This window comes from Vanacampus margaritifer, chromosome 7 (genome assembly GCF_051991255.1).
Source record: "Vanacampus margaritifer isolate UIUO_Vmar chromosome 7, RoL_Vmar_1.0, whole genome shotgun sequence".
NCBI lineage: Eukaryota > Metazoa > Chordata > Actinopteri > Syngnathiformes > Syngnathidae > Vanacampus > Vanacampus margaritifer.
Window position 1 is genome coordinate 8,244,005 of NC_135438.1, and position 25,709 is coordinate 8,269,713.

General features: G+C 38.1%; 4 protein-coding genes across 8 annotated transcripts; 2 read left to right on the forward strand and 2 right to left on the reverse strand.

The window, feature by feature from the left end:
- The first annotated feature begins 133 nt into the window (after nt 1–133).
- cldnd1b (claudin domain containing 1b) lies at nt 134–5,164 on the forward strand. 2 transcript variants are annotated; one of them, XM_077571670.1, is made up of 5 exons: nt 134–421; nt 910–1,236; nt 1,460–1,567; nt 2,986–3,123; nt 4,409–5,164. In XM_077571670.1, exons 2-5 carry the CDS (start codon nt 951–953, stop codon nt 4,627–4,629), a joined length of 753 nt encoding a protein of 250 aa, XP_077427796.1. In that variant the 5' UTR covers nt 134–421; nt 910–950; the 3' UTR covers nt 4,630–5,164. The 2 variants fall into 2 exon arrangements, with proteins under 2 accessions (XP_077427796.1, XP_077427797.1); XM_077571671.1 differs by having other exon boundaries at nt 360–500.
- On the reverse strand, nt 5,160–12,920 carry LOC144055575 (N-acyl-aromatic-L-amino acid amidohydrolase (carboxylate-forming) B-like). Of its 2 annotated transcripts, none has more exons than XM_077571668.1 (7): nt 12,770–12,920; nt 10,285–10,511; nt 10,008–10,200; nt 9,421–9,514; nt 9,098–9,205; nt 8,202–8,314; nt 5,160–8,123 (listed from the first exon to the last, which is right to left on the reverse strand). In XM_077571668.1, the coding sequence occupies exons 2-7, from the start codon at nt 10,509–10,511 to the stop codon at nt 7,929–7,931; spliced, it is 930 nt and encodes a 309-aa protein (XP_077427794.1). In that variant the 5' UTR covers nt 12,770–12,920; the 3' UTR covers nt 5,160–7,928. The 2 variants fall into 2 exon arrangements, with proteins under 2 accessions (XP_077427794.1, XP_077427795.1); XM_077571669.1 differs by having other exon boundaries at nt 12,766–12,911.
- A 2,952-nt stretch (nt 12,921–15,872) lies between these two features.
- Nucleotides 15,873–21,762, forward strand: LOC144055661 (neuromedin-K receptor-like). Its single transcript, XM_077571839.1, has 5 exons — nt 15,873–16,411; nt 17,697–17,885; nt 17,964–18,114; nt 19,912–20,108; nt 20,198–21,762. The coding sequence occupies exons 1-5, from the start codon at nt 16,023–16,025 to the stop codon at nt 20,424–20,426; spliced, it is 1,155 nt and encodes a 384-aa protein (XP_077427965.1). The 5' UTR covers nt 15,873–16,022; the 3' UTR covers nt 20,427–21,762.
- Nucleotides 21,763–21,970: 208 nt separating this feature from the next.
- On the reverse strand, nt 21,971–24,931 carry LOC144055662 (T-cell ecto-ADP-ribosyltransferase 2). 3 transcript variants are annotated; one of them, XM_077571840.1, is made up of 4 exons: nt 24,780–24,931; nt 24,089–24,161; nt 22,443–23,119; nt 21,971–22,237 (listed from the first exon to the last, which is right to left on the reverse strand). In XM_077571840.1, exons 2-4 carry the CDS (start codon nt 24,140–24,142, stop codon nt 22,159–22,161), a joined length of 810 nt encoding a protein of 269 aa, XP_077427966.1. In that variant the 5' UTR covers nt 24,143–24,161; nt 24,780–24,931; the 3' UTR covers nt 21,971–22,158. The 3 variants fall into 3 exon arrangements, with proteins under 3 accessions (XP_077427966.1, XP_077427968.1, XP_077427969.1); XM_077571842.1 differs by lacking the exon at nt 24,780–24,931 and adding an exon at nt 24,326–24,445; XM_077571843.1 differs by lacking the exon at nt 24,780–24,931 and adding an exon at nt 24,291–24,415.
- Between the last annotated feature and the right edge of the window lie 778 nt (nt 24,932–25,709).

Consider the following 25,709-nt stretch of genomic DNA (forward strand, 5'->3'; position numbering starts at 1 on the left):
TGTTTTGTAAGGAATGTGGAACAACTGTGGTTACTTCACCATAAAAGATAACAATTGTTTTCGCAATGGAAACGCTAACAACTTGCTCTTCAAACGATTTAAAAATATATATTTTACATAAAGAAGCTATAGATAGGAATTGGCCATTTGAAAAGTATTTTCCCATGTGTTTAATTAATCTACTGCGTTACAACATATGCGTTTAACTGCTGAAATAACGGAACCAAACCTTATTCAAATGTATTTAGATACACCTGTCAATGGGCGCTCTCTGGGGTAATCCCATTTTCTCCACTAGATGGCAATGTTAGCTTTCACGTTGGTTGTTATAGGCGAAGATGAAGAAGACGGCATAGAAGAAGAAAGGTCGGCCTGGCTGGTTTCCAGTACGGGAGAAACCGCCCTTTTGCCTAGAAATGAGGTAAATACGATACAAATTATGTTTTCTTTTTACGTCAACAAAGAAAAAAAATCATTGAAGGGGATCCAACGCTTATGTTGTGAGTTAATGAAAAAAATTGTTATCTAAGTATCCGCGATTAGCGATTGATAAAAATTGCTAACCAACCACAGTTGAGCATTTTTTTCGATATCCAGTTTTAAAGTCCAAGTACTAGTTTGCTTTAAGCGAACTAGAGCAAGTAGCAGGACGACTAGTGTCTAACATGTTACCAGTCAGGCAAAATTGCAGTTGTTGATATCTTCGCTCTACCAGTCTACTAGTTGTGATGCAAGATTGTAACCAATTCGTGTTAAAATATTATAATGCCACTCATAAGTGGCACCCAGTTTTGCCTCACTCGTAGTTGCCCTAATAGTACTGAGTAAAATTCTAAAAGATGATATGCAGAAGAATAAAAATACACCCAAATAAAAATGTTGCTTTCTTCTTTCTTCAAACTCCACTAGTGTTTTCCACCAGGAAGCAGTTCAACCAATGAGCTGATACCATGGTTGATAACCGCTACGCCACAGCCTTGGTCATCGGCTCCGTGCTGAGCCTGCTGGCCGCCGTGTACCTGTCGGTGGCGGTGGGAACCCAGCACTGGTACCAGTACAGCAGCCCACCGGGCGCACACGATGGAAGCAACGCCTCGTTGTTGAGAGACGACTCCGTCGATGGCGAGTTCGACGAGAAGGCCTCCAGCGAGACCTTGTACCGCCTCAACGGCACCATGGGACTGTGGTGGTGGTGCATTTTCGTGCCCAGCCAGTCCCACTGGTTCAAGGAGCCAGGTAGCGATCAGTAGAAATATGTTCTTTATTTATAATTGGTGACAGTGTTAGGGTTAAAACGACTTGAATTAATAATATAATTTGAGATCGAAGTTGTTTTTTTGATGTGTTCATTGCTGACTGAGGAATCTCGTCCCGATCTGTGTGTGTCATTTAACTGTCATCCAATATCTGATGTTGTTGATTTTATGTCTCAACTGTTTTTGTTGTTTTTTTTCTTTAGATCCCAAGTTTAAGAGGCAGTGTGAGCACTTCACTCTTCCGCAACAGTTCTTGCCAAAGTACAAATACCTTAGAAACCACGACAACGAGGAGGACCTGCTAAGGACATGTAAGCCTTTAACCAATGTCCTGTAAAAAAGATTGTGTTTTGTGTTAAATATTTTGGAACTCGGTTTCTGGCCTTAAATGCTAACTGCTAATGCAATTTATTCATACTGTAAATTCTGTTTTGGAATTTCTGTAATGGAATTTTTAATTTTTATTTTTTTTAGCTCAGATTGTCTTTTGTGGTCTTTTTTTTTCAAATGAGTAAAGCAGAAAAATTAATTTTTAACAATGTGCCACACAGACACGGCTCCTCGTCAGTATATAAAAGAATGAATACATGTTATAATGAATGCGGTGGTGCCTTGACTTACAAGTGATCAATACAGGTTTTCAAAATACAACCTGTCACTTTATATTTTTGCTTTGAACTTCCAAGCAAAAATTGTATATGCACAAATCATTTCTATGTTTGTCCACTAGTCCAAACACAGTTTTCTGATCAATATTATCTTTGTGGCATAACAATTAAAAAGTTTATTCCAACAGTTTTCATCCATGTTAGGAGGCTGCCATTTTATCCAGCTCCAGCGCCACACTTTGTTGTCGACTGGAAATGATGTGCCTCGGGCTCGCATGTCCGCAATTTGAGCATTATTTTGAGTTGACATAATAATCCTTGAAAAAAAAATGGGATAAACTTCCACAAAGTTTCCTCACAAAAAGACATTATTGACTCATTCAGTGCCATTGACGGCTATAGACGTCCAAAAAATAATTTGACCTATTTCTATTAGTTTAACATTTTTTCCTACTTTTGTAAACAAGAGTGTGACAACCTAGATTTTTTTTTTTTATTGTATTAGAACAGATATAAAATTTGTGATTAATCATGAGTTAACTAGTGAAGTCATCGCCGGACGCCACTAATTTTTAATAATCTTTTCTTTAAAAGAAAAAAAGATTATAAAAAATATATATATATTAAAAAAAAAAGATTATTAAAAAGTAGGGGCATCCGGCGATTAAAATTTGTAATTGTAATTAATCGCATGACTTCACTACTTAACTCACGATTAATCACAAATTTTATATCTGTTCTAAATGTCTAAATTCTAGGTTTTCATGCTCTTGTTAAAAATTGAAAAAAATGTTAATAGTTTATATGAATTTTTGACGTCTATAGCTGTCAATGGCAGTAAATGAGTTAACGAAAGGCTTCTAGCTTAATGCTAACATACCGTACTGTATGATACGCCATAGATGTGCTAACAGAATATAGCATAGATGTTACTTCATTTCGAACCTTCCCGCAACTGCTATTCAGCGCGGCACAGAAACACATGCAAACAATTCTCTCTGCTCTTTGGGGAAAAATGATTAGTCATGGAGCTTGGTTGGGGACCTTCTCTGCCTCATCTTCCTTGGTAGTTAATGCTGCATCTTTTCCAGTTGGAGTAATTTTTTTCAATGTTGCCGCAGACTTGTGGAGGTGCCAGTTTCTCCTGCCCCTGGTGTCTCTGGCCCTGGTGTTCCTCAGCGGCCTCATCGGCGTCTGCGCTTGCCTGTGCCGCAGTTTCACGCCCACCCTGGCCGTGGGAGTGCTGCATCTTCTCGCAGGTAAGAACGCCGACAGACGCATGGGGAAGTCGCTGTCAGCTAATTTGGTTTTGTTTATTAATGGATTCATTGGATTGTAGTTGTCATCCCTGCTTACACTAACAACATGGCTGCGAAAAGAGTCGCAGTGTTGCCAGCTTTGCACTTTGGTCACCCGTATATTTATATTTTATTTTTGTTTGTAAAAATCCATCAATTACCCGCGTCACATTTAAAGCTGCAGTGATTAAACTAGCGTGGGAAAAATTAGCGGCTTGTTGTCCAGGAATAGGGTTGGGTTTAAAAAATCGATGTATCGATATCGAATCGATATTTCTTTTCATAGTCCAATATCGATTCTTTCAAAATGGTTGGTGACTCCCAAGGCTGGACTGGCACAAACAAATCAGCCCTGGCATATTTTGACTTGCCTAACTTGAAGTTCTGCCACTGATGTATTTGACGAGGTTTCAGTTTAGAAATAGACTGATATGGTTGTTTCAGTGCTGATACGATACCCATTATTAGTAGTCAAGGAGGCTGATAACAGATTTTTGGAGCCGATATTCATTTTCATTAAAAGGGAAAATACTGGCATCAAAATTTGGGGAAAATACAAACTCCAGCTCGTAATTATTTGGGATTTTTAAAGCATATGTTTATTGAGCAACTTATAGGGTTAGTAGAGTTTAAAAAAAAATCTTAGTCAATTGTTTAAAAGATCTAACAAAAAGTTCCAGGATCTCCCACGGGCAGTAGCATGTTTTCAAAAGTTAAATAAAAACGTAAACAATTGCTTTCTACAGTAAATAAAGTATTCAAAAATGTCAAAATATCTGAAGTACAGTATTAAATGTTTGCTTGGTCAGCAGCATCTCTGGAAGAAAAAAAAAAAAAGAATTTAAATGAATTCTCTGAAGTTAACACTTTCTTTTTTTAAATGGATTTATTATACGACATATGATTCTTCAAAATGGCCGATGCCGATATTCGTCAAAATGCTGAATATCGGCGGCGATAGTCTATCCCTATTTCACTTTGCTATCTGCATTCAATATGGACATTCCAGTCATCCTACTCGTGCATAGTTTGGGCAAAGAGAGTACGAAGATGAATCTCAAGGATTTCAAATGGCTTTCCGTACGGAAGTGGACAGCACAGCTTCATAAAAGGAAGTGCGAAGAACAACACTGACCTATCCTGTGTGCGAGCACCCGCTCCCCCTTCGCCCCCATTGGAGGTCCACATTTGGTCCGCCAACATGTCGGCGTCCCCATCGCTGACGTCCCCTCCTCTTCCCTGTCAGCTCTGTGCTCTCTGGGCAGCGTGTGCTGCTTCCTGGCCGGCGTGGATCTCCTCCACCAGTACGCCAGACCGCCCGAGGGGGTGGAGTCATCGCTGGGCTGGTCCCTCTACCTCGCCCTCATCTCCTTCCCGCTGCAGATGATGGCGTCCGCCTTGTTCCTCTGGGCGGCCCGCAGCCACCGCAAGAACTACACGCGTATGATCGCCTACAGGGTGGCCTAAGTTGGCGGCTGAGAGATGAAATTTTAAAAGCGGAGAGATCATCAAAAAGTGCTGATGTTAGCCGTTACGCAATATCCATTTTGTTGTATCGCTTCTTTACCTGATTGCGTTTGTGTAGCCGTTCCTCTAAAAGCGCATGCTGAATTATTTATCACTTGTGGTGTTGCTGTGGAGATTGATTGCCTTCTTTTAGTTGCCATCACTTTCACTGCTGCTCTTCACTTTGCCATTATTATTATTATTTTTTTTTTAACACGTAATTGCACATCTCAGACGTTTATTTAGCTTGTCGTGTTGACAAATTGTCACTCACTTGAATTGTAACCACTTCTGTTGCGCTTGATGTGATTTGCGGTTCTCACGATGATTCACTTTTGATTTAAAAAAAAAAAAAAAACTTGAAATGTGGAGTTCCCAACTGTAGTTATTTCTGTAAAAGTCTTTTAAAAAGGCTTGAATTTTGTATATTGGGGGAAAAAAGTGTGACGTCGGTGTACTTTTTGGGTCCAAAATAAATGTTGACTAAGCAATTGAATATGACAGTGTTTTATTAAATTATATTCACACACACACCACTTCAGCTCAAATAAAATAGACTTTTGACAAACACACACACACAAAAAAAATCATTGTCATCGAAATCATCACAATTAGTAGATATATAGTTTTATTTGAATCAGGTGGTATAAATAAAAGCACAATTTACTTTCACTTTTTTTTTTAAATTGCAACAGCGACTTTAAAAACATCAAACAACTTTAATACACACAGTATGTCGATTCAAGCTCCAGGTTTTAAAAGGCTCATCGGTGAGTGGAAAATCATTGGACCATCACGCAGGACAGCTTATAAAGCAGAAAAACTGCAGCCCTTTGCTGTATTTGATTGCAGTAAAAAAAGAAAGAAAAATAAATGGGCACCTTCGTGAAAATGACACCTATAACATATCCCGTTCAAGTATCCGGAGGCAGCTGAACACAAAAAACAGCAGCTGCAAATTAATTGTAGTGTAGTCTTATTGTGGTTCAAGTTTCACCTCATTTGAAATATTGGCCTGCATCCAAATAGGTTCTAACGGCTCTTGTTAGCGGGACATCTTGTTTGTCAAGTTAAGTTTCGGGGGGCGGTGGGGTCGTACTGGGCCAATGTTGTGTGTGTGATACTTAGTGACCTTACATTGTTTTGAAAGTTGTGGTTCCACTATCGTATTTTCCAGACTATAAGTCACACTTGTTTGTCTGTTTCTGCGACTTACACTCCGGAGCGTACATGAAAAAAATAAACCGATGGGTATATAATTTCACACACAGCCACAAGAGGGCACTCTAGACTTATGCACCGATAACTCCTACTTCTTAGTAAACGTGAACTGAGAACGACTGAGCACAAATGCCCCTAAACAAAAACTTCATAGTCTACAGACTACAAGTAGTGACCTTTTATTTGTTAGCATATTTTACCACCTGTAGTCATGTGACCCCCGCCCGGTCACGGAGGAAAGGAAGTAGGAAGTTCGTGTCGGAGCTCGCCTCAGGAGGGGATAACAAATCTTTCCAAGCACGAAGCGATTCGGTTATGGAGCCTATATGCCGGCGTTCAACGCACGTCTCATATTATGAGAAATGGCCGTTGCCCATTGATATACATTATTAACATTTTTAATTCTTTATTTCATATATTAACCATGTTGAAATGTTTTATAGATGTGTAGAGTAGGTGAAATAGTGTTGAACTCAGTATAATTTGACCTTAACCTTGTTTTTGTCTAAAAATTCCTTCTCAGTGTTTTGCGCACACACATTCTGTTCGTGAGAACAGATTTTGCCACACACATACCCTGAGAGCACCATCACTCACGGCCACTCTAAATCCAGTTCAATTTGTTTGTGAGATATTGTTTTTGGGAAAAAGTACGAAAAGTACCCTGAGAGTATATTTTGTCTAAAAAGATCAACACAGCTGCGGACTGTGTACGAAAATAATATTATGTAACATATTGTGTGAGAACCAATCTGTTTTACTTATTCATGATGGGAGGAGGAATAGGTGTTCTCTTACTGATTTGGATTCTTTAAAAGCTGTGTTCCGCAAAAGAGGACACACACGCACCCTGGAATTCCACCTTTTACGTGATGTTCAGTGTTGTGTGACCGGAAATTCTCTGTAATAAATCATCTTTGCAAGGAGTTTTTCTCACAAGAAGTCTATCTTCAATGATTTGCAACACGCAAAAGAGGATAAATAATTAGCCTCTATCACCATGGCAACGAGCGACATACGGCGCACGTCGTTGTTGAAATCCATCCGTCCGCACCATAACACGAGTTATAAGTGCGCGCGCACACACCAACACCAAATGGCCGAGCCCGCCCGATGAGGGGAGGTAGATGTTTTTAAAGTAATATTAACAACTCCGGGCGTCTGTCTTCCGTAAACATCATGAGCACCTCCCACAGAACTGCGAGATCCCGCGAGACGTGACGTGACGAGAATTGCGCTTCAGAAGCGAAACGCTCGTCAATGGAAACACCGGCAAGTCGAAATTGTACTTGATCGAAATATCGCTTTTATTTTTGCGAAAAACTGTAATGGAAACGCAGATGATGTTGTGATGAGGTTTGTGCTAAGAGTGTCTCACGTTAGTCATTCACCACAACAAACAAGGAGAAGTAGCTGCTAGATTAGCTAAACAGTCAGCCTAGTTTATTCTGTTTTTTTGAAGAAACTCATTCACCACTTCTTTAAAGGAATCATGTGCGATTAATAAAAATATTTTCTTCCTGCAATTACAATTTGAAATCGGCGACTTCAACGAGGGTTCAGCAGGGTTATTATAGTATTGGACTTTTTCATTTTAGTTAGTTTTTATTTCGTTTTGGAGTTTTGTCTTTTAAATTTAGGTAGTTTTAATTCGTTTTCAGGGCGGTTCTGTTAGTTTTTTCTTAGTTTTAGTTATTTCATAAATGCTTGGTTTTAGTTTGTTTCAGTATTAGTTTTAGTTAAAAAAAAAATTGTATTACTTGTGCGCAGTATTTAAAAAACACCATGGGAGCAACGTCATCTTTTTTTTCTATTGGCTGCTATCAAAATAAATCATCCCCAAAGGCTCATCATGCATTAAGTTGATTACCAAAGACTAAAACAAAGGACATTTGTGCTATAACTATAGTTTTAGTTAGCTTTTTAAACATAAAATGTAGTTTCAGTTAGTTTTCTTTTATTTTTTTAAGCAATTTTTTTTTTTGAATTTTTGTTTTCGTTTTTCCGTTAGTTTTAGTTAACTAAAATAACCTTGGTGCTCAGTCTTTCTTCAAGGTGACGGATGGGATGCTAATGCTGATTTTCCGAGCTAAGTGGAAGGCAATCTTCTTCTCGTAGTAGGCACATTCGTTGACAAATAAAGGGTAGGCTTCCTCTCCCTCGTACTTCACTACCTCCCCATTGAACGACTGGAAGATGGGATCCCCGGGAAGGAGAAGCTTGAAGTCGTTGTCCTGCGCCGTGGAAAATGGAAACGAGCACTTAATAGCTACAAAGCAGGTAGCTGCAGAACCACATGTGCTGTGTTGTACCTGCAGCTGGGGATGGACAGCAGCTGTGACCTCGTTAGTGGTCGGATCTCTCGGGTAGTCGAGGACTTCGGTCTGACAAAAGGTCTCTACTTCACCGCCCTGGAACGTACTTCCTGTCAAATTGACGACATCCTCACCACTTTGGCTTTGCGCGGAGTTTGATGTCGTTAGCCTAATAGCGCGGTTGTTTGAATCATTTTTGAATATTTTCGAAAAACATAACAAATTCAACAAACAAGGAGTCCGGGTGCCTCGATGACTGAGAATCTACATTAACTTGAAGAATAAATATATATTTTTAGCGAGAACATTGGTTTTTTTTTTTTTTTTGGATACAGTTAACATAATTAATTATGCTATAGGCTAACGATATATAATCTGTGAGACAATTAATTGGTAATATTTCATTGGAAAATAAGGTTAATAGGAATGAAGTAAAAATGTTTTGAGAACACATTTCTCCCTTTAAAAAAAAAATAAAAATCATTACAAGCTTAAATTCGTAGCTGCGTTTCAGTCAGGAATAACGCGATGAACCACACACACTGAAATCACAAAGTGTGCGCTTCAGTCAATCGTCAATTTATTCTCATAAACAATAAATTATTTTACTATAATAACTTGAATTTTATAACTTTGCAAATACTTTCTCTTAACTTTATTGCTTTGACTTGTCGTAACTTTTTTTCTCAGTTACATTTTTTTTCTCAGTTACATTTTTTTTCACATTATTTTTTATGATATTACTTTTTTGCTTTTGCAACATTTACATATTTATCCCTTCATGTTACAACTTTATTCTTGTAATTGTCATAATTCTATTATTTGAAGTTCCGGTTTTCATTTTAATAGTGTTTTTTTTTTTTTTTTGGTATAAATACATTTGGTGAGCTCACCGGAATGAAATTGTTCAAGCCAATCCATGATGAGGTCCAGCGTTTCCGTCACCATGTTGTAAATGTCTGCTCTGATCACCCCGTTGGGTTGAGGTCCGACCTCCAACGCTGTACATGTCAAGAGAAAAAGAACCAATTGTTGTTTGAAACCGTTATAAGGCAGGAATTGAAAAACATGAAATTCTAATTGTCATCTCTAGAAAAATAATACATTTCCCTAAAAGGAATTTTGAACCACCGAAGTTGTTACTTGATAATGAATTACGGAATTATGGCTCTTAAGCGACACGGACAATGTAACACATTAAAGCATGCAAACTCACCAAAGCCATGTTTGGCCACAGCGTCAAGTGAGTAGGCCTCTGCGGGTGTTGTGTCAAACTGGATTGCTCTCACAGGCCCAAATGATGCTTTACTCTGAGAAAAACAAATCATCAAATTAACCAATCACATTTAGACTCATGTTGAATGGGAGTCTGCTCACCCCTGCCACCATTTTAAGTGCCTCTTTTCAACCCGGAATAAAGTTCAGATAATCTAGTGAGCGCATTTTTAGTCACATCTCAACAATAATTAGCCCACATGGAGTTCCCACAGCAACAGTGAGATCTCATAGAAGTGTACAAAACACAATAAAGACAGTCAGAAAATGGCATGACCACAGTCCACAACCACATTACACAAGAACTCCCTCCAAAACTGATGACAAGCCGAGCGGAAAATTGGTTAGGGAGGCTTATAAGAGGCCGAAAGCAACATTAAAGAAGCTGAAGGAATTTCTGGCAAGTAAATGTGACAACAACCCCCCCGGTTGGGTGACACACTTTAAATCTCCAGAACTCATGTAGGAAAATGTATTACGGTCCGATGAAACCGAGGCTGAACAAACAACATTGCTAGCTTAGCTTACCTGTACGTATTTAAAAAGGTGCAGGGCGATCCAGTCAAAGCGGTAAAAGATGAAGCACACGCCCATGTTGGAGGTGGTGTTGTGGATGTCGCACAGGAAGTCCACGGCCTGTGGACTTCCTTTGGGGCCAAGCAGAGCATTCAGCTCGTGAGCTCGCTTCATCTCGTGCGGTGAGGAGGCCGTTAGCGGCGCACTGGAAGTCCCAAAAACGCAAGTGTTTTTTAACAGAGTCAAACTGTTACGGTAGCATTTTAGCTTTTTTTTTTTTTGCGCATACCTCAGCAAAGCGTCTGTGAAGCAGCGATTGAGATCTTTGTCCGTGTACCGTCTACACACTTTAACGGCCTCCGGATTGGAAAGGACCGTCGTTACAGACACAGAGCCGATCTTGTCCACCTTCTTTTTCTCCATCTCCCGCACCACGTACACCCCCGTCAGCTCATTGCCGTGCGTGCCGCCGCAAATGGCGACGCGGGACATCGGCGGCAAAGAGAGGCGCTCCATCTATTGAGGGCAAAGACCAGGATGTGCTCACTTCACTTGTGCGCCCCTGAGAGATTATCAGGGTCCAGTTGTTCATCAAATCAACTTAAATTGAATCATTCTGATACAGATTCAAAAATTTTAAGGGATCAATCAACCCGAAAATTATCTTTACAATATGTTCTTTGCGATCCCACTAGCCTAAATGGTATTCTAATTAATATTGCATTTGTGGTATATGAATGAAGCAGTAAAATCCACCAATTTTTTATACAACTCAGGGGGCGGCCATTTTGCCCCTTGCTTTCGACTGAAAACAACATCACAGTTGCTCAGGGACTCGGTCAACAACCAATCATAGCTAAGCTAGTGATTAAATTTAGAAAACAGGTGAATGAATGAAGCAGCAAAATCCACTATTTTTTATGCATCTCATGTGGGCGGCCATTTTGTCACTTGCTGTTGACTGAAAATGACATCACAGTTGCTCAGGGACTCAGGTAACAACCAATCATAGCTAAGCTAGTGAATGTCACATGATCAAATTTAGAAAACAGGTGAATGAATGAAGCAGCAAAATCCACCAATTTTTATCCATCTTGGGGCGGCCATTTTGCCACTTGCTTTAGACTGAAAACGACATCACAGTTGCTCAGGGACTCAGGTAACAACCAATCATGGCTAAGCTAGTAAATGTCACATGACCAAATTTAGAAAACAGGTGAATGAATGAAGCAGCAAAATCCACCATTTTTTATCCATCCATTTTGCCGACTAAAAATGACATCACAGTTTCTCAGGTAACAACCAATCATGGCCCAGCTAGCCAACGTCACATGACCAAATTTAGAAAAAAGGTGAGTGCTGCTACCGAGAGGTGTCATTAGCAGTGAGCCATTTGACTTTAATGAGTGACCCAGGGAACGAGGTTGAAGGTTAAACTCCAGACTCTCATCTTTTTTGTCTCATTGTGAAGAGAGAGATCGTACAGTTGAGACTTTTAGTTAGATAATGCTGAGATATGATTTTTTATACAAGAGAAGATTGTCATACACTAATACTTGTTCCTCCAGGCGCTTTTTTTGAAGAGAGTGCAACTTGCATATTTAACCATTCTTGGTGTCAGAATAAACAAAACAGCCCTCTTTTTAAACTTGCACTCCCTTGCAAATTTACATGTGATATTTGAGGACGTTAGCGCAACTAGTTGATCAAAGAGCACTCTTTGTCACATCATTTGCATAGTGCAGATTTGACCGAGAAGTGACCTCATGAGCAGTCCAGTTTTTGTTGAGTATGAAAATCTAGAAAAAAAAATATTGTACATTTAGAACAGATATAAAATGTATGATTAATTGTGAGTTAACTAGTGAAGTCATGCCATTAATTATGAAAAATTTAATCGCCTGACGGCCCTAATTTTTTATTATCTATTCTTCTTGTTTTTTAAAAAGTATTTTAAATTATTTTTTAAACCATTTTTAATAATCTTTTTTTTTTCTTTTTTAAGAAAACATTTTTAAAAATTAGGGCCGTCAGGCGATTAAAAGTTTTAATCATAATTAATCGCATGACTTCCCTAGTTAACTCACAATTAATCACAAATTTTATATCTGTTCTAAATGTACAATAAAAAAACATTTCTAGGTTTTCATACTCTTGTTAACAAAACTGGGAAAAAATGTTAAACTAATAGAAATAGTTCAAATGAATTTTTGACGTCTATAGCCGTCAATGGCAGTGAATGAGTTAAAAATGGATTTATATCTAATTTTCATGTAACATTTACAATCAAGTGGACCTGAGAACTCACCTGGTTTTGTATTTGCTATGAGATTTAAAAAAAAAAAAAAACATTCATAAATGCCATCCCATGAGCACAACATCGTTATTGCGTGCCTTGCATTGAAATGAAGACACAAGACATATTGAAATGGTCTTTCTCGTGCCTTAACAAACTGCTGTTGCGAACGTCACTCTGCTCGCTGTTCCAAAATCAACAATGCACCCCAGCAAAACATACTGTTGCTCTTGAGAAAGCTCAGTATGAGAAGAAATGTACTTTTTCCCCCACTTCTCATAATAATCGCACATCTTAGGGATGATATATTGCTTCCCAACAACAGCTGTAATTGTTTGAGTGTTTTGAACACTTTAGTACAACGCCGCACACTGGAATTATGTCACCCTGTCACCTACTTCAAATCCTGCACCATATTTCCCTTACCTGCCTGCCAACACCCAGCTTTGTAACCAATGGCAGTGTTTTACGTACCAACCTCGAGCGTAATCTCCGCCAAGTCGCGTCTCGCAGGAGCTGGGAAGTATTTGGTGGTAAAACGCAAGCAGCGGCTCAGCCCCGGTTACAGTTCTCTGATCCGGTCCTCCCATTTGTGCCTTATGGAAGGCCCTCCTCTCGCAGATCACATTTCACTTTGTGATGTAAGAGGAAGTACATGCTCACTGTCTGCTCGCTGCGGGTGTTCCCTCAAGTCACTCGTACACTTCATGCAAAGTGGACTGCTTGGGATGTGCAAACATTCTGTTAATAAACTACGGATATGACTTAACATTGGGGTAAATATAACTCCATTGAGTAATAAGTACAAAGAAATAGCCTTTTTTTTTTTTTTTTTTTTCAGTAACGACTAACGGTGAAGTCATCTGACTATGCAAAGTGACAAATAGTTTACTGGTTAGATTTTTTTTTCAGTCCCTCACACCAGTACATGGAACAAAATTAATAATTAACAAGTATTGAAATACAGCAGAAGAGTCCATTCCTTGATAAAGACACGCGGCAAACAACCAGTGTTTACTGCTTGAATTGAAGCATTAACTCATTCACTGCCATTGGCGGCTATAGACGTCAAAAATTCATTTGAACTATTTCTATTAGTTTAACATTTTTCCCACTTTTGTTAACAAGAGTATGAAACCCTAGATTTTTTTTTTTTTTGAAATACAGATATAAAATGTGTGATTAATGAAAAATTTTAATCGCCTGACGCGACTTAAAGATTATAAAAAATTTGGGGCGTCAGGCGATTAAAATTTTTTATCGTAATTATCGCATGACTTTTCTAGTTAACTCACAATTAATCACAAATGTTATATCTGTTCTAAATGGACAATAAAAAAATATAGGTTTTCATACACTTGTTAACAAAAAGTCGAAAAAATGTTAAACTAATAGAAATTGTTCAAATGAATTTTTGACGTCTATAGCCGTCAATGAGTTAAGTGACTTCCCATCCAAAATTCCCGTCTTCGACCACATGAAAGAAATTGCTCCTCAAAATTACTCGACAAATGAAGGCAGTGATTTGCACAAAAAAAAATATTTTTTTTACAGTATTTGAAGCCTTGCGTTGTATGTTATTAATTTCATGTTCTAATGTGATTAATTTCTGGCTATAACTTTATCAATGTCACATTTTAACCTAAGAAATACAATTTTTTAACGTGCTATGGTTCAAGTTGTGAAGCAATATTGCAATTTCATGTCTCAGCGTTTTAAGTTTTTCATATTTTAAAGTGAACATTTTGGAGGTTTAATGTGGTAAATTTCATGTTTTAAAAAGTTTCAATTTTTAATGTGAGAAGTTCCACTTTATAATGTGACAACAAACAAAATGAAGCTATTCCTTTCATGTCAGTTCAAATTGTAACAATTTGATCGTTGAGATGTTGTAGCGCACAGTGTTCAAAAAATGTGACATGATTTTATAGTCTTCGTTGCCAATTCTTGTCACATGTGCACACTTAGTTAAAGGCGCACACACACAATTTGACCAGCAGAGTGCACCAGAAACACCTTCGTTTTCCAAAAGATTCTGCCTTTACAGAATAGCAATTGACTGTCAACGAATGATCAAATGAATTTGTTCATTTTTGGGGTTGTATGTTGTAACTCGTTTTGTTTTCGCCCTTTATATTAGAAATAGCTCTCTGTATGACGCAGCACTGTTAAAACCTCCGCCCTCTGCGGCCCCCCTTGAGATTAAACAGCACCTGACTTATTCATGTGACATAGAGGAAGAATTAGGAATGGCGTGAATGAACTTCAGAGGCCGTAACCTTTTTAGCTTATGGGTGCAGGAGATGCGGGGAGGGAAACAGAACGGTGACATTTGAGTTGGGGAGTTGCCCAAAAGACCTAATGAGGTCTTGCTGGGAGGAAAACACACTTTTTGACCTTTTTGACCTTTTTTATTTTCAACCAGTGTGACGTGAACATGCAGCACGTTCATTTTCTGCTGATCCTCACTAGGCTCGGATACAACTTTGACTCGATCATAGCCCAAATCCGTCAAAATCATAGTCGGAAAAAAGAAACATCCAATTTGATAATAACGGTAATTGTTAAATGGTGTGCACTTATCTACATCATATGCCGTCAAAAGGGCTTTGCCAAGCCTCATATTCACTTTTTTTTTTTTTTAACTGTATGCACCTGACGTGCTAAACTAACGCAGCCGGGAAAACCTACAGGAAGAGTGACCCAACTTTTGGGGTTATTTAACATCTTTGGTTATTTAACCCAAAAAGTTAAATAATCCAAAAAGTTAGGCCTCATAGACTGAATTTGGGTTATTCCTGACCCAACTTTTGGGGTTATTTATTTAACACAAAAAGTTTGGTCAGCCCCAAAAAAAACAACCTATTTGTGGTGGTTGGAGAGTGGTTATTCATTTTACCCAGATTTTTGGAGCAAAAAGTTGCGTCGGTCACTCTTTGACACAATTTAGGTTATTTTTGGCATTACCATAGAGTATTTCTAGAGTGTATGAATCAGCTGGGTCAAAAATAACACATTTTGGGTTTAAAATTATATATTTTTTTTTAAAGACAGATTCATTACTTAGGTAAATTTGACACAGATTTCACCCTTCTTCTTTTTTTTTTTTTACAAACTGTGACCCAATTGTTCCATTTTTCCAATCCAAAAATACTGGTCAAATTGTGGATCAGTCGAACCCCCCCCCCCCCCAAGAAATTAAAAAAAATTATTAATTTTATTTTTATTTAAAAAAAAAATTGAACAGTGTGCTACAACATCTCAACCATCAAATTGTCACAATTTGAACTGACATGAACGCCCCTCCCCCCCAAAAAAGCACCATCTGGTAGAAAATGTAAAAATAAATAAAGTTGACATGAAATTGTTTATTCTCCCCCCAAAATAGCACAAAAAAGGAAAAAATTAATGAATAAAAAATAACAATAAATGAATAAAATAAAATAAAAATGAAGTGAAGAGAATGAAACCCATTTCGCCCAAATTGTGTGATTTGATCCAGTAACCAGCAAGGAATTCAAAAACGTAGTTTGCTTTCCTGGGTTTTATTTATTAGCCAAAAGTGGCTACTGTACAGCCGAAATGTAAAATGTTTGGTGCCAACAGTATATTATGGATATAGCCTACAGTCAGTTCGCGCTCCACCTCGCCACCCATCCAATCCCCAAGGGAAGGGAGGGGTCGCGTATTGTGATTTAAGTGGCCGCATCAGGACGCGTACGCGCATCAGGATGTGCGCGCACCCCGTAGCGGGAATGTCCTCCGCCGCGAACGTCTCCAGCCGAAGCCCCCCGGTTAACCCGTTCGTGCAGCCGACGTGGCGAGTGGCTCTGTGGGCCGTGGCTTACTGCGCCGTCCTCGGCGTGGCTCTGCTGGGCAACGCGGTGGTCGCGTGGATCATCTTGGCGCACAAGCGGATGAGGACCGTCACCAACTACTTCCTGCTCAACTTGGCGCTGTGCGACGCGTCCACGGCCGCCTTCAACACGCTCGTCAACTTCATCTACGCGGCCCACGGCGAGTGGTACTTCGGGGCGCCCTACTGCACCTTCCACAACTTGTTCCCGGTCACGGCGGTGTTCGCCAGCATTTACACCATGACCGCCATCGCTATTGACAGGTACGGCAACATAGACGGCACCCGCACCTTCATATATGGTTTCAAGAAGAACTATGTTGCATTTAACCACATCATTTATTTATTTATTTATTTGACCCTTTGAAGTAAGTGGGTCAAACTACGGTTTATGCATCCTTCTTTAATCTGGCCCACAGAATAATAAGGCTACAATAAAAGCTGTATAATTGTTGGATTATTGGTGAAATATTGTTGTTTAAATATCTTTCATCCCTAACTGGTTAATTTGAATGTTTTTATCCATTAACTCATTCACTGCCATTGACGACTATAGACGTCAAAAGTTCATGTGAACTATTTCTATTAGTTAAACCATTTTTCATTTCATTTCATTTTTTTATGAAAACCTATATTTTTTATTGTACATTAATAACATAAAATTATCATGCGATTAATTATGATGAAACACCCCTTACTATTATTATTATTTTTTAAATTAGGCCCGTCAGGTGATTAATTTTAATTGTAATTAATCACATGACTTCACTAGTTAACTAACGATTAATCACAAATTCTATATCTGTTCTAAATGTACAATATTTTTCCCCTAGGTTTTCACACTCTTGTTGGCAAAAGTGGAAGAAATTTTTTTTTTTAACTAATAGAAATAGTTCAAATCAATTTTTGACGTCTGTAGCCGTCAATGGCAGTGAATGAGTTAATCTAACACAGTTTTACTATAAACATTTATGTTTAAATTACATAAATGGTTAATTATGACTTTGTTATAGATAATACAATAAAACTTAACATGCAACTTTTTGTTATCTATTTTACATCTGTTTTAACTTTAGTTTATGTGAAAAATAACCTTTGAACGAAAACGTTTGCCAACTTCTGCTGTTCATTGTACAGTAATATCTGAATGTTTTTTTTCCCCCTCATTATAAGCTACTAATAATTATTTTTACAGCAGTTTCTTATTGGAAAAAGGAAGCAAAATCAAATTTTTTTGGGTACTTTTAAATTAATTTTGGCCATTTATTAATTTTTTTAGGATTGTACTTTTTTTTGTGGGTGTAGCTAACGTTGCTGAATATGTCGTGAAACAGCTTTCACCTCAGTCCAAAACATAAAAAAAAAAAAAAAGTCCAAGTTGTAATCCAAATTATTTGGAAATACTATCGACATCAATTTTCTATACGGCTAATTCTCATTAAGACTTTTCCGTATTGGAAAAGGTGCATGTATGTTTGGTGCCAGGTTAGAAAATCCTAAATGACAACCTAAAAGTGGAATAATGTCATTAGTTTCTGCTTATGCGCAGGTACATGGCCATCATCCATCCTCTAAAGCCTCGTCTGTCAGCCAAAGCCACTCTGGCCGTCATTGTGACCATCTGGAGTCTGGCGGTAGCCCTGGCCTTCCCCCTCGGCTACTTCTCCACAATTCGAACCCTGCCCCACAGGACGCTGTGCTACGTAGCTTGGCCCCGTATGGCGGACGACCCTTTCATGTGAGCCAAAGAATTCTAGAAGAAATTTCTGTCCACAGACAGGATTCATCTGACATTGTATTTGTGTCTGCAACTCAGGTACCACATCATCGTGACTGTCCTGGTCTATGTGGTGCCTTTAGTGGTGATGGCCGTCACTTATTCCATCATTGGCGTGACCCTGTGGGGTGGAGAGATCCCCGGAGACACATCGGATAACTATCACGGTCAGCTACGGGCGAAAAGGAAGGTAAAAGCATTACTCCGACTCCTTTGCTTGTGTTATGATAAAATAGTAAAAATAATAATAAAGTTAAAAATATATATATTTTGTAATAGTTTTTTTTGTTGTTGTATTTTTTAGATACAATTATTTAAATGAGTTAATTATTTAGATAAAAAATAATAATAATTAAAACATTTTAAAAAAAAAAGTCTGAATCCAAATTTTAAGTTGTCAGAAAACAATAGAAAAAGGTAGACAAAAAAAGCTTTTAAAATGACCTAAAAATGTCCAAAAAGTGACCGGAAAATGTACAAAAGGAAGAGGAAAAGCAGAAAATTATTTAAAAAAATACCATGAAAATTTACCAAAAATGTCAGAAAATGGAATTTAAATTATTAGAATATAAAACATTTAAAAAGTAACTATAAAATGTAAGAAAACAAAAGAAGAAAAAGAAAAAATCCAACTAATTGCCATAAAATGTTCCAAATTTACAAAAAAATGTCAGAGATTGATAGCAAAAAAAAGGCAGGGGGGGGGGGGAATGGCCATAACATGTCCAAACAAAGAAGAAGAGAGACATAAAATTGCCATTATATCTCTATAAAATTGCCAAAAATGTCAGAAATTTGAAGGTAGAGGGTTGCATTTGTATTATTCAAAATAAAAACATGTTAGCACAAATAAAAACTAATGGGTCTGCACCTTCCTTGACCCATGTCTCTGCCTTGTTCAAAGTTTTGTGGCAATTCTTAAATATTCTGCTCGATGACAACAAACAGATGCGATGGAAAATCTTTGACGCTGAAAGTCAATCCGGTCTGCAACAATATGAGTGCACTCGTGTGGTTGACATCCCTGCATTGGAAATGCGCTGAGTGAGTCTGATATGAGGATTAAGGGCAATCACAGGTGCCATGATGTAAGACTCTCTCTAGACAGCGGCGGGATTAATCTCAAAAGAGAACATTTTATTGATAAATCATGGAAAATGCCGCAGGGTCACGTGACAGGCAGTTGAGTTACAGAAATATTCACTGGAAAACGAATGCATTTTTTTTTACATCTATTTGAAGGTAGCTCATCTTTAACTCATTCACTGCCATTGACGACTATAGACGTCAAAAATTCATGTGAACTATTGCTATTAGTTGAACTTTTTTTCATTTCATTTAATTTTTTTATGAAAACCTAGATTTTTTTATTGTACATTTATAACAGATATAAAATTATCATGTGATTAATTATCATTAAATGTCCCTTATTTTTAATTAGGCCCGTCAGGCGATTACATTTTTTTATTGTAATTAATCACATGACTTCGCTTGTTAAATAACGATCAATCACAAATTTTGTATCTGTTCTAAATTTACAATATATTTTTTTCTAGGTTTTCATACTCTTGTTAGCAAAAGTGGAAAAAATGTTAAACTAATAGAAATAGTTCAAATGAATTTTTGACGTCTATAGCCGTCAATGGCAGTGAATGAGTTAATGCTGGTAGGAACATAAAATTCAGACTAATTGACACAAACGAATCAGAACCCACAAAGAGATGGAGACAGGTGCAATAGTTTAAACGAATCAGAACCCACAAAGAGATGGAGACAGGTGCAATAGTTTAAAGCTCATCACTGGACACAAAAAAACATCAAAGGCGCAATTAGCTGGCAAAATTGAGCCGTTGAAGATAAAAGTGTTTTGGGACGAGACAAAGCTGGCATAATGTGTCGGCCTTCCATTTGTGGTGGAGATGACAGGAACGTCCCCCTTTGGGATTGTAGCGGGACTGATTTGATGTCCCTTCTGTCCTCACTGCAGATTGTGAAGATGATGATGATTGTGGTGGTGACCTTCGCCCTCTGCTGGCTGCCTTATCACGTCTACTTCATGGTGACGGGTCTCAACAAACGTCTGAGCAAGTGGAAGTCCATCCAGCAGGTCTACCTGGCAGTCCTGTGGCTGGCCATGAGCTCCACCATGTACAATCCTATCATCTACTGCTGCCTCAATAGCAGGTGAGCGCCCAAACCCCACAATTTTACAAACCCGCGTTAGTATCCGACTAAAACGGATCGGGGGTGGGGGTGGGTGGACCTCGGATCAGGTTCCGAGCTGGCTTCAAGCGTGTTTTCAGCTGGTGTCCGTTCATCCGGGTGACCAGCTACGACGAGCTGGAGCTTCAGAACAGGCGGCGCCGGCCGGGTCGCCAGAGCAGCATGTGCACGCTGTCACGCGTCGACACCAGCATCCTCAGCAAGGACACGAGTGTGTGCTCGCAGGGAAATACACATAGGTCCAAGTGTAAAGCGCAGCCTGATGATAAAGGGGGTTAGTGTTATTGTCATCTGTCTGTGTGTCAAACTTTTGGGGTCCAGGGAAGAAATGTTTGCCAAGGCACCCCTCATACTCTTTACGCCAACTAGCATCACTGCCTAAATGACAAGGAAAAATATGTTCTTTTACAGTTAAATTTTTTTTTAAAAATCTATACATATCTAAAGTTGTAATGATGTAAGAATAACGTTGGATTTTTTCCAAGAAAAAAAAGTTCCAATCTTGAGAAAAATGATGCTTTTTATTGAGATACAAACGTCCAATATTTTTGGGAATTTGTAAAACATGCCTTCTCACTCGAAAAATAGCGCTACAGTATATATATTCTTATTTACAACAATTGGATTAAGATTTAAGACATAATTTATACCAAATAATCAAATCATGTCAACCCTCGAAAATTAACACTGACCTAACTGTAATTGCGTCTAAATTCCACAAGATGGAACCAAAGCACTTAAAAGCAGATTGTAGCACTAGGAATTGCCTGTGTTTTGAGCGAGATCATCAATAATTAATACCAACCATACATGATACATCTTGCATGTATCCAGTCATTAACCCATATTTCATACAGTATATGATTCTTTTTAGCAGTTAATTTATTCAATACAACACATCTTCCCACGAGGCTCATCAATAGTATTAGCTAACTAACACGCTAGCATAAACTGCATTACTTGACAAGATGACACAAATATTTGAACGAGCAGTTTTCACAAACTGTATTAAGTCATTTACCTCACCTTTTGGCATTACACATGATAAAAGTAAAAGCAAAGGAGACTTCTCAAGCTACTAACCTCAGAGAAACACCAAGTTTCCACTAGATGGCGCCAAAGTAATAATTCACTGCTTTGTCCTAAACCCAAATGCTGTAAAGCAGATAGAAAAGACTTTTTGCAACAGAGGATGAATTCCAAACTGCAAGTTATGAGGAAGTTTACAGTTTTGTCTATTTAGTGTTTATATATTGTGTAAATTACTCCAAAACACATTTAGTATTAGGAAAAGCATGCATAAATTTGTATATGTACATTTGTTTTATTTATTTGCATGGTGTCTAGATAGGTTTAGTGTTAAAGAACTGCAGTCCACATATGGTATTTAAATATTGTTTCGTGAAAAGTTGAAGTATTAAAGCCACACAGATTTGTTTGCATTATTGTTGGAATGGGACCTATGTTAATGCCACACTTGTTTGCTTGTTTTCAATTTTGTGAAGTTTTTGTGAATGCCTAAAAGACTGCAAGTCGTTTAGTAAATTAACTCTGACTGAAGTACATAAATAAATTGTCATTTATATTAATTCAGGGTTCATTTGCTTTTATTCTAGCATATGCCTCCAAGGCCAAAAATATTTATATATAATAATTCCAATATTGTTTATTGTAGCACAACATTTTTTATTTCTTGTACTCATTAAAAAAAATTAGAAGAGGTCAAGGACCTTAAAAAAAAATTGCATATTAAATCACAACCACAAAATTGATAAAAAAAAAAAAAGTTTATCCCACATGAAATCCTCTAAAACATCACACTGTTAGTGATCAGCAACTTTATTTTTCACGCATGTCAGTTACATTTATGTTATATTTATATATATTTACTTCTTAAGATCAATCATACATTTTAGAAAAAGAAAACATATTCGTTCTCAAATGCAAACAGTGATTCAACTATTTATGAGCTTGTGACATTTGTCACACGCCACATTGCATTCCTAAAATACTAATGGCGGAGTATCTCAAATAGGAAAAGGGATGCAAGCAACATCACCAACCACTGGGGGGCGCTGACTGCTGAGGCCCTGTAAACACAAAAGATAGTATTGTACTTTACAAAAACAGATTGCACGTAGTTAAAAAGTTTATACATCATTATTTCACGCTTCAATTCATTGTTTTGATCATTCTGGTATGCACACATCTGCCACCAGGAGGCAGTGTACTACATACAAACATAGTACGCTTAACAATTTTCTCTGAAAAATGTCAATGTTCCCGTGGCCTTACCGTGATGTGTAACAGTCATGAGTAGCCTTCAGTTTGGAGTGTTTGAGAATGATCTCGGTGTAGTCGCCATTGCCTCCTGGCCTGACGTCCTCCACCATGAACTCCTCAGTGGGGGACAAGATGGCGATGTCCTCGGTGAGGCCGCAGAAGCCCTCCAGGTTGACAAAGAAGCACGTGGTGATGTTGAAGTAGACTCCGCCCTCCACGTCCTCCTTCATTGACACGTCCGACTGGACCGTGGTGAATCGTCCGAATCTCACCCGGGCGTCCTTATCCACTCGGTAATCCGTTTCGGACACTCGGTAAACATTCTGACACGTCTTCGGCTTTACCAGGTTCATGGCGTCCATGAGCAGGAAGTGAAGGGACTTGTAGTGGAAGTGGTCCTCGTAGGTGCTGGTGTTGAAGCCCATGGTCTCCACCGCGTCGTTGAAGGCTTTCTTAAACGCCTGGTTGCCGTTAGCGAAGGCCAAGAGAGCGGCGGTGTGTTCCTTCGCGCCTCCCGGGAGCAGCGTTGAACATTTGTCGCTCCATGCTGCATGGAAGCCGACGTCTTGGTTCAGCTCTTGTTGTAGCACATCGGAGCGGATTAATTTCTCCATGGTGTCTTTGCGACAGTTCTCATACAAGTTGTCCACGGCGTTCGGGGCCATGTCCAGTCGTTTAATGGCACTCACCTGGCAGGGAAAGTGAAAATAAGAACGTATATTTTGTTCATTGTGCTGCTCCCTCTGGTGTGCCCGTCTTGACCACCAGGGGGCACTACTGTATAATACAGTCTTAAGCAGAATAGACTTCTTCTTCTACTACTTTTCAGTAACTTATTGTAAAATGGTAATTTTTCATAGATGATTAATAATACTGTATAAAAATTCCTGTAAGTATCTGTATACATTCTGTATACCGTTACTTAAAGGGTTGTGAAATGCTAACTGTTAGCATGTCAATGGAATTTTCCATTATATGCTAGCGTTAAGATAGCAGACCGTTTTTAAGGCAATGTAATTTGGTTGATGTTGATCGTAGCGGGGGGAAAAGCCTGTTTTACAAGATTTAAAAATATCTCTTATAAAAACAAAGCGTTGTGGGAACAAAAAATGTTACTTGTATTAAACTAATGGTTTGATAATAAAAGTATGTATTATTACTAGGGCGGGGGGAGCTGTAATGCTGTTTTACAAGTAAGTGTCATAGAATAAAGTTGTCATATTACCAAAAACAAGTTTGTTTTTTTGTTTTTTAATGAAAATAAAATTGCGTTTTCAATTTACAAAGACATTCATGGGGGGGAAATTACAATATTACAAATAATGGTAATGAAATGTTAACTTGAGCTTTTCAATGAATTTGTACACTCACCTTTCCGATTTTGGTAGCATATTTGTATAACATAATGAATTATAGCATATTAAGTTTAATACTACTAACAGAATGATTAAACCAGGAAACTGATATTAGTATGCTTTCAATATACAGTACACATTTCACTGCATTTTCGTTTACTAGCACAACGTATTTTCTGTTGTAAATTGAATAACGCTACTTATTTTTAATGATCTGCTTAACTTGCATGAGGTGAGAATGAGTGATTATTTTGTACACTTTGTCAAAATAAAAATGAAGGAATGTCCTCTTTTGCAACTTACCGTGCAGTAGAGCACCATAAAGACCACCAGCAATTCTTTCTTCACGTTTCTCATTTTCTCTTCTTTTTAGTATCTGCACAAAAGAAGACAAGAGTATTTTTGGAAAATGTGATCATCCGCAAGACTTGGCATTTCGTTCAAATTCTTTCAAAGTGAGCTCAGGCGACTCTTATCAGGCCAGTTTAGCATCACACCCATTTACCTCAGGGATGGGTAGAAATGTTCAAAGAAGCTCACCTCGATGATAACACAAAGGTACAAAATCACAAAATCAAGTCCATGTAGAGACAAATTAGCCTAGAAGAGGTGGTGGTGGTGGTGTGTGTGAGTGTGTGTGTGTGTGTGTGTGTGTGTGTGAGTTGGGGGGGGGGCTTCTTTACAAAAACAGTTTGGGAAGTGAAAAAAAATTATCACCCGAGGCAACTCCTTTTTCCTTTCCTGTGGAAGGAAATAACATGCCATTTGGAGCAGTTATGTCTCTATTGCTGCAGCTACTGGCTTATGCAAACAATGGCAACCTGCGCTGTAGTTGAAAATTTGCTGCAGATTTGAAAATACTATTTCCATATTTCTGTCTTGCCTTTCCAGATATACCTTTGACTTAATGTACATTTCATTAAATTGCACCTACTGTCCATAAAGCATTAGCAATCATCGCAAAAATAAACAAACTGGAACTCTTTGCACTCACCTGATGGGATTGTTGTTGATTGCTATTTTGTCAGCGTTTCCCTTGAGATGAAGCCTGACAAGTTACGGCACGATTCCTCGTTTTGCGAGTTTTCTTCTCCTGACCTTCTGCTCACTTCCTTTCTTTGTCGCTACCACAGCACAGTACAGGCCTGCTGAGTTTCATATTTTGTGCACTTTGACGCCCAACTTTTCATTGTGTGTGGGAGGAGCGGGTTCACGGCTGGACTGAACAACCCATCGATCCAACAGTCCATTATTCTTTTGGCCTCTATAGGTTATAGGTTAATTATGAGCATGTTAATAGAATCATGATGATTCAATTATTTGAAAATATACACAGTTACATTAAATCATTGCTAATACTGGCAATAATGTATAATATTATCCAATTAGAGATATTAAAAAAAAAAATCTATATATACATTAGATTTACATTGTAGTGACTAGTTCCATTAACTGAGGTGTCCTACTTCATTACCTCATTGTATTTTCAACCAAATACTATTTGTTGTTTAGCATTAACTTATACATTATCTTATACATGTCCAATTGTGTTATTTTATTATATTATTATATTATATACTGTTTTTTTAAATATTATTTCCAGCAGGGGTGGGGTGCAAGTGTTGGAACACGGCCATGAGTAGTCGGAAACGACGCTGAAGTGTGAAACCCGGAAGTCGAAAGTCCGTGGCATCTACCTCATTTCAACTAAATTTAAACGAACTAAATTGAAAATATTTCTTGTCTATTTTTGTATTATACATCATTGTAGTATTTACATTTTAAATGAATGTGTTAATAAAATATATTTTTGTCGTTTTTAATATGTACTAATAGTTTTTTTATAACCAAGTAAATAAATGTATTACCTCCCTCTTAATAGATATTGTCTACATTTCAGGTCTCGTGTAAAAAAGCTAACTAA